This window comes from Crocodylus porosus, unplaced genomic scaffold (genome assembly GCF_001723895.1).
Source record: "Crocodylus porosus isolate Cpor-Errol unplaced genomic scaffold, CroPor_comp1, whole genome shotgun sequence".
In the NCBI taxonomy this organism is placed as follows: Eukaryota; Metazoa; Chordata; order Crocodylia; family Crocodylidae; genus Crocodylus; species Crocodylus porosus.
This window is the reverse complement of record NW_017728931.1, coordinates 10,642,241-10,651,335: the sequence shown is the minus strand read 5'-3', so window position 1 is coordinate 10,651,335 and position 9,095 is coordinate 10,642,241. Positions and strand designations below refer to the sequence as shown.

The following is a 9,095-nucleotide window of genomic DNA, read 5'->3' as shown; positions in this document are numbered from 1 at the left end:
CAGGACACACCACTTTTTGAGACGCTCAGGTCTAGCATGGTTCTATAGTACTATAATGCTCTGTTATACTCTGTAGGTGTTAGTATTGTAAGGTAGTAATATGCAGTATTGCAACTCTTACTGAGCCCTTACACTCACAGGGGCAAATCTTTAGATGGTATAAATTGTCCCAGCTCCTCTGACTTCAGGTCTTGGAGACCTATAAACCAGTGAGGCAAGAAATTTATACCAGCTGAACATGTGCCTTAGTAACTTCAGTAACATAATTTGCATCAGCCCTTAATTTTCACGATGAGCCCAATTCTCTTTTCATGTACACTGGTAGAAATCAGGAGTGACTCTCCTGAAGTGAATGGAAGTGCACTGGCATGAGAACAGAATGGGGCCCTGTGTGATCTTTTTTACAATATGTTTGTATTCTTAATGCCCAATTCTGATTCTAGCTTACATCACTTGTACAGAAAGCATGGCTTTCCATTAGGATATTTCAAGTCTTAATTCCACTTTTAAGAAGTCCAGAATATGCTCCATTGGGTAGACTTCCTTTTTTCTCAATATGATTCCAGTACAGAGTTCTCAGGGGCCAAAGGCCAAAAAAAGAAGAAGTGAATCAAGTGGAATGATTAAAAATATAATACATAAATAAAGTCATTTCCTGCCCATTGTATAGACAGCATAGTACAGAGTCCTACTAAAACTTAACCTGTTAGTAAAAACAAAACAAAATTATCACTCTTTGACCCCATTTAGCTTTTTGAAACAAAAACATCCTCCCTCGTATACCAGTGTAAGTCAAGAATTGCTCCCTGGGAAGACACTGTCATAAGAGGAGAATCAGACCCAGTGTCTCTCCCAACTTAAACTGCAAATAGCCTCTGAACTGCCTTGCTGGCCCAGGCATCAAAACAGAGATCCCTCTTCCTATTTTAGGGAGAGAAAGCTATTGTAAAAGACCATAGCAGGACAGTCAGCCCTCACCCCTTTAAATCTAGAAACATTTCATGCAAGGCAGTAGACACAGTGTGTCCAGTTCTGGTCCCAGTGTAACCCCATTGACCTTACTGACATGACTTTGGATTGACAGTGGGATCAGATTCTGGCCTGCTGCTGCTTCTGTTATTGCTCTAGATGCCCCTGTGCCTAATGCATAGTTATCAGGATGCCTTGGGGCTGTCTAAATACATTTAAATAAATAAATAAAGCATTCTAGTGAATCTGCATCTTGAAGGGGAAAATACACACACATTCAAAATAAAGAGATCATTTTAAACATCCATCACATTTGACTCTCCTGATTTCTCCCTGCTTCCAGTGCATGTCTGGCATAGCTCCATAGATTTAAAACCCATGTAAGTGAGATCAGAATCAGGCATGAAAAAAAGGACATGGTAAAGCCATTAAATATAGATACTGCGCCAGTACTCTTGGCTGGTCCAATCAGTGTAGCTGTTCTGAAGTCAGTGGAGCTCTGGGGATTTAACTCCAGCTGCGGATTTAGAGAGATTGAGAAGCTCTGCTCCCCAGTCATCTTTGGGCAGAAACTCTTCCAAAGCTAGGAAACCTATTTAGGATGCACAGCACCAACCAGGTTGCTGGTCAGAATCCACGCAGTGCAAGTGGTTACCAGGACTCCTCACACCTAGTTTCTTAAGCAATTGTAACAGCAGGAGAAGCATTAAGAAAGCAGGGCTTAGATTCAGTGTTTCTATCACCTCCCTCTTTGTGTTTAAAGATGATGAGTTAATTCATCCCTGGTAAAGCTCCACTGAAGTCAGTCATACTTAAATATTCCTGAAGGCAAAGCATAGTTTGTTTGACACCTGCCTCCATGTTCTGTGCAAAGGACCTGATTCCACTACACTGAAGAACATGGGAGTAGGAGCCACTTGCTGCCACTGCTGCACTGAATCATTTGATCCAGGAAGAGACTGTTTTGCATAAGAGAACAGCACCTGGTGCATTCTAGGTACTTTCCCTTCAGCACATCTAGCCAGTCTGAAGGTAAGGCTTCGCTGTCTTAAGGAGTTTGGATACAAAAAGAACTGTTTTGACCAGCACCTTTACCTAAAGCCCAGCCTCTTTTTTTGGAGTTTGGAATACATGTTTCAAATTGTCTTTCATATCTGTTCCCTCTCCTACTCTTAATTATTTTGAGACTGGTTGCTAAATTACCAGGTTAATCTTAAGAGTGTTTCTAGGTTTATCAGAAACATGAAATGCCAGAGAAGCTCATCACAAGACAGCCTTATTTGGGATCTTTTCCAATCCTGTTTTGCAGATCTATGGGAACAGATTAAAATTTAGAAAAGTACAAAAACTCCATCAGACCTCTCCTCTTCTTGTGGTTCCAGAATTTTCCATTTATCTGTTGGTGAAACTACATTTTAACTTTGGGCAAACCTCAAGAGAGAGGCCCAGTTCTGATAAGTGAGCTTATCTAGAGTGTTTACCAGTCCATCTAGATTGAACCAGGCTGGAAATCACAGGAGAAGGAGGGTTTTTTCCCAATACTTGCAGATCTTAAGAAAAAAGTATAACTTATTGTAGGAAACAATGCCAGGTAGGGACAATGCCATGTAGGGACTTCCCTGTGCAGCTCTGCAGCATGATGTGACCCTCCTGGACCTTCAAGGAAACATCTGGGATAGACTTCAAGTCTTTCACTCCAGAAATACTCATCCTGACAGACTCTAGCTAGAGGAGTATCTCCATTACCAGTTAGAGCTGTGCAGGGCCTACGACACACAACTGAGCAACTGTGATTTTATCCAATAGAGTTTAGTAGCATACATACCAAAAACACTAACCTGGTGGATACAGTTGTGTCACACCTGTTATTTTTGATACCTCTTGCTCCTCTCTGGGTTGGAAATACTGCAAAAATAACTTTTCTTCATTTTATTTCCCTACACTTCTGCCCTGGACCTTGACTGACTGCAAGGAGCACAATATAGAAGGAATTATGAATACAAAGAGTGAAAGACTGCCAGAGCCTTTCCAGACCTCAAAGTAATTTCAGTATGGGTTCAGCATGGTCAATTCTTATTGTATCCAAACTAACTCTTTCTCCTTAGGACCAAATTCTCCTGAAAATTAATCCAATTTTACTCTCCTTTAACATCAGTGAAGTTACTTTGGCTTTACACTGGTGTGAAAGGAGACTTGGACTCTGATCTTAACAAACCAAAATACATTGAAGGAAGTTTTCTATAAAATACAATCAGTTATGTGCCCATTGTCCTAGAGTTTGCAGGGTGGTTTGGAAGTGAATTTCCCTGCCTACACTAGCATTAAGACATTGTAGGACCCAAATCTCTCAGGCCTCATTAGGAATTGTATACAATTAATTCCTCAGTGTTGGGTAGAGTTCCTTCCTATTTACACTGAGGTAAGCAAGAGGAGATTTGGACTCTCCAATGTGTGGTTTGTATTATTACCTTGCAAATATAGCTTATTTCAAGTAACATAAAGCCCAATCTGTAAAAATACATCATTCAATTTTCCAGTAACAGGTCATTCTCACGAACAAAACTCAAATTCATCTTTCAGGTTTCTAATAGGTCATGTGAAAGAAGGTTAGAGATTGGGTATCAAAGCTTCTAGGGCACGAGCCAGTTCTTTCTGTCTAATATATTCACCCATGTCTCTAGTCTATGGTGGAGCAACACCCCATTATCTTGTAATGTAGAAACGAGGGCTGGCGTGCCTCCTGGCATCCATCATGGAATGAGGGTCATCTGGGTTGACCACATCGTTTGGATTGAATCGCATGGGCTCTCTGGGCAGGTGGGCGAAGTTACTTTGAAACCATTGTGGCAGGGCCTGCACTGCAGAGATCTTTCTCTGGGGGATCAACATCTGGTGGGGGTCCGTAGGATCAATGTCTGCATTTCTAGTGTGCCTGTGGGGTTCAGGTGTGTTGAACCGAATTAGAGGGATCTCATTTCTCCTGGACAAAAACTGGGAATAAGGTGGTGGGTTCATACCAGGGAAAAAAGCTTGCTTAGCTCTGCCCAGGCTGACCAAAAAGTGGTACTTGGGAGACTGGTACACGTCATATCCATTTTCCAGTGTCCTTTGTTTAAACACACAGTCCTCTTGATTGAAGTAATGCTTAAGAAACAAAAATAGGGCAACTGTTAATGGTTCAGTGGGTTAACAAGTGTCAGTAGGCAACAGGGGGACCAATGGCTACATCTGGCGGTTCTCATTCATGTGAAGAGCTCCACTGGCTTCAACAGGCCCTTTCACATGAGAAAGAAGTGCAGAATTAGGCCCTTTGGGTTTTTTTACAAAGGTCTTAAGGGCCCAGTACAGCAAGTAAAAGTGCCTATCAGCCATCCTTGATGCTTATCAGAGCTGAGGGGGCTTGCTACCATCAAGGATGTACTAAGAGCATTGTAGGACTGGACTCTAATTTCTCTCCTCAGACCCTGGCTTTAAGTAGTAGCAAGAAAGTCTTAGTAAAATGTTAATCTGATAAGCACTCATAGTCCCTCCAAGTCTTTGAGGTTATATCTCTGTTCATATAAAATAACTTCTGTGGAGGCTTCAATGTCTTCGCAGACATACCCACAGATGACATGGATTTGGACCTTCCCAGGCTTATCCCATGGCAGTTCCCTTGGTTTTGGCACAGAGTGTTGCTGGCATAACTGACATAAAATTAAGTCTGTTAATATAACTGACTAAAAGCAACACATTTATTTTAGACTAATGGCCAGGTCCTTGGCTGGTGTAAATATGTCAGATTAGTGACTGGAACAATGGAGATTTACACCAGTGAAGAGGTAGCCCCATAGCAGTTGGCAAGACTTGCTCTGCATTTCACTCAAGTCTCAGGAAGGTTAAAAATACTCACTGATCCAAAGATATTTCCTTGGATGTCCATGCACAGATAGCACCCACTCTTGACACCAGTTATCACCACATAGCCTGTGTTTTCAGCTTTGATCATGAGAGCACCTGCAGAAACAAAAAGGATAGTGTCCAAAATCAGGGAAGGGTTTTTGCCTTTCAACAAAAAATTAGCTGAAACTTTCTTTGCAACCTGTTTTCTTGGCACTTTAAAGTTTAGTTAATCACAGTTTTCCAAAGTGGCCTCTCTCTTTAATTTCATGCCAGTGAAGCAAATACTTTTTTTTTTCCTGTATTTTTATTTCAGTCCAATGAAGCATAGGATAGCAAAGTCTCTTTGCTTTGAACTAAGGTGCCCAAGTACTACTTAAAACTATGTTTATGGGGCACCTGTGCTAAAAGTTGCAACAGTTTCAAAAAAAGTAAAATGTATCAAACATAGATGAGCTAAGTCTATGGGAGTTGTATACAAATCACTAAAGCTATGTTTATTTCAAGGTCAATTTTTTCAAATTTACTTTTTTGCTCCCATGTGCTCAGGAAGAGCAGGTCTGACAGTAAGGAGTGGGGGAAGGGGCAGTAGGGGGTAGGGGCAGTAGGGGGTAGAAACTGGCAAAGACAAAGGGGTTAACTGATTCCCCCAAATTTATTTTCCCTGCTGTAGCTGTGAGAAGGGGACAAATTCAAGACAAACCTCCAATAATTAGATCCTAATATGTAACATTTATAAATTTTATATTATTTTCCAGGTATAGAATCTAATTATTGGAGGGTCATCTTATAATCAGGGTTATTTTATAGTCGAGTAAATACAGGTAGCATTGTTCAGTTGTTCCAGTGTTTATTTTCTCATAAAAAGTCATAAATTAAGCAATAGATCTTTTATCCAAAAAGAAAATAAACTTTTATCTCTGTTATCTACACATTATCAGTTAGGAGATGTATGCTGCATTAATAAGATGGAAAGCAATCCTCAATATTCCTAGCAGGTTAACGTTTGAGTTGTGAAATGACCAGAGTGATTTTTAAGTGTCACAAAATGCATCTGAATATATGGCTTCACACTTAGGGTAAGTTTTGAACAGCAAAAGAGGAGTTTCTTAATTATGCTAGAACAATAAATTACTTTGAGTCAATTTGTGAAACTTTTAGTCCCAGTGGAGATCAGTTACATATGAGAAGTCCCACAGAAGTCAATGGGAGTTAAAAGTTTACCCATCATAGCCTGACTTTTGCAGATTCCATTATTTAATTTACAGTTGGACATACAATTATTCATTCCATATGCACAGGGATATTTCTCACACAGTGATCAGATGAATAGTTCCCAAGCTTTTCTCTCAAGCAGATACCCAAAGTGAAAATTTATTTATGCAAGCACATGGATGAAATTAGCCATCTTCCATTCACAACAGCAGGTTTTGTGGATACAATCTGCTTGCCTCTATTATTTGCACTTTCCTCAGAAAATGAAGTGGTTAGATTTATAAGCTGCTTTGGATGTGTCACTGTCCAACACAAATTTGAGTTGTGACAGGAAACCAGGGACATACCTATAGAGAGAAGTTGTTTCTGGCAGTTTTTGACAGGTATCCTGCATTTATTACTTATAAAATGAAGACTGAAGGTCATGTCATTTGGATTGTTTTAAGTAGCATTGTTAATTTGTTAAACAAAAGGATAGGGTTGCCAGCTCTGTTTGAATCTATTCTGAGAGGTTTGTGGAATGCCAACGTACCCATGACACACAACATAACCATGCCTGTGTGCTTAGGTATATCAGTTATTGATTATGGTGCATAGACTTTACATCAGGAAGGCAAATGTACTTTACTGTTCCATTTTTAAAAACCCTGTATAGATCAGATTCAGCATTTAATATTTATGTTCATGAATGCCCTATCATTTATCTCCTGGGTGACTCTCAGCAGTCTCCTGGAGATTTATATCTAATTCCTGGAGACTCCAGGGAAATCCTAGAGGGTTGGCAACCCTACAAAAGCATAGTCTTTAACTAAAGTCTATTTTCCTTTTATCAGGAGGGAAAATGCAAACATTTAATTAACCACTGCTCTCCAAGTGTGAATACATCTCCCCTATCTGGTCTCCAAATAATCTCAGTGCACTATTCAGCCTCCTTGCCCTAGCTCTCTTTACTTTGTCTCACCTGAGGTAGGATACTTCCCAGACCCTGAATGTAGAAAGTCTGTCCTGTTCAGGGGAGGTCTGTGTGTGTAGCAAGCTACTTACTGTAAATGGTTTGGTGAGGGGTCCCATCCACATAACCATCAGGGCTGATTTGCAGGTGAAAGCTGTTCTTCTCGGTAGACGTATACAGGTGCATCAGATGATCTGTGGTTCCCCAGCTGGGATTGAGCAGTGGAGAGGAGTTGGGAAAGGCAGCTGTAGCCTTCAAGCTGCACAGGACAAAGATCATGAAGTCCAGGCGGCTGTACTGACTGGTCTGCAACATGGTGCTCTCTTCTTAGTGGCTGGTGCTGTATCTGAAACTCGATACTTCTCACTCCTTCTTTCCTGCCTCCTCTCTGTGTGTATTTGGAGTGTGAGTCCTCAGATGGGTTCCCAGCTTGTTAGCAGCCACTTATAAAGGGCAACTGAGTGACATCACACAGGAAAAGTTTGTTGTCCACATCCTCGATTTATTTATTTATTTATTTATTTTTGTCAAAGCAACATTTTAGGCATGTCCTGAGACCCAAGGAAAGGCAGGTCCTCTGTGCAGTGGCGGGGGCAGGGGCCGGGAAGAATACATGGTTTTTAAAGACAGCCTTCAACAGTTAAATGTATGATTAGCTCTTATCTGCAACACTGACATCAGAAAGCTTCTCGCCCCCTGCTCTTCCCAAGAAATAAGGAAAGAGAAGTCATTATTGTACTGTATGACTCAAACTCAACAGTGTTCATTTCCCCTTTTTCCTCTGGGTTCAGATTTATTTTTCCATATTTTTCGTGTCTGAGCTGACCAAATTACAGGGAACTTCCTAAAATGCATCCAATGTCCTCAACTCCCTCTCAGGACAAAGACACTTAGCACTTTGCTGGATCAGACCCACAGTTTGTTTCAAGAGACAAGTGTGCAAGTGCATGGGCTTGGCTCTGCTCTCATGTTGGTGAAAATCAGCAGTTTACTGCTCCAGGGGAGTCACCTTTGGGCATTGCTCTACCAGCTGAGGGGAGAATCTGCCCTTTTAACATAAACTCTCCTTATTATTTCTTCCCTCTTAAGTTCTTAATTTTGAGCCATCTCCATAGCTTGATTTACAGTGACAAGGCAGCTGGAAGCGTCTAGAAACACTTGGCAAGAGACTTTCGTTTATCCGTTCCTGCTTTGAGCACCTAGATGGCACTCCTTTTACAGATTCTCAGCCTGCCAAACAGACTAGCCCGGTGAATATGAGCTGAATCTGATCTATTTAACCCATGAGCACATTTAGGGCTATATATATAGCAAGTATCTTCTAAAAGTCATAAAAGGGACATTGCCAAATTGAAGTAAAACCTGTAATGAAAAGTCATTTGGGACACAACACCAGTTGTCAAGCTGTCTTGCTGATTTTGATGCTGTTGCGATCATTTGGGATTCTTTTCCCTATTTCAAACTTTTCTTTCCTACCTTGCAATCAAAATAAATCATGCAAATAGGAAAGGAAACTGATAGCACAGAGAATCTGTGAATCTGGGTTATGCTAAAGTTGCTTTCAAAGACATGGAATGACATGGAAGAATTGGTGGAAAAAAAATAGATTTTTCTCTCTCATTTAGAGAAACCCGATTACGCTTTGTAACGTACATTTTCAAGCAGACACAGGGAAAGGTTCCCAGAATCTCCTTCCATCTGATGCACCAAATTCTTAGTTTCAGTTGATTAATCTGGAGCAAGGCCATCAAAGTCAGTCAAATTATTTTAGCTTTACACCAGTATCATGGAATCTGTCCCAATATGTTTTGCTGTTCAGTCACTATTTAAAACAAGCATCTTAGTGCCAAATCCTACTCAGACACACCTGTGTAAATCTTGACTGATCCCATATCTGTGTACACACCTGTGTAAATGACAGCAAAATTCTGGCCCCAAGTGTGCAATGTCAGGCCTCACAGTGGGGCACACTGACGAAGCTCCATTGATCGATACCCACTGAGGAAATGCCTCCTAAAGTTTTATACAAGGAGGTTTTAGGGCGTAGTGACCGCCGGGACTGATAATCTTTCCTTTCATT

General features: G+C 40.8%; 1 protein-coding gene across 1 annotated transcript; it reads right to left on the bottom strand.

Annotated features, from left to right (window-relative positions):
- Positions 1-713: 713 nt before the first annotated feature.
- On the bottom strand, positions 714-7,466 carry FGF23 (fibroblast growth factor 23). The gene is made up of 3 exons (XM_019544203.1): positions 7,108-7,466; positions 4,862-4,965; positions 714-4,113 (listed from the first exon to the last, which is right to left on the bottom strand). Exons 1-3 carry the CDS (start codon positions 7,328-7,330, stop codon positions 3,673-3,675), a joined length of 768 nt encoding a protein of 255 aa, XP_019399748.1. The 5' UTR covers positions 7,331-7,466; the 3' UTR covers positions 714-3,672.
- Between the last annotated feature and the right edge of the window lie 1,629 nt (positions 7,467-9,095).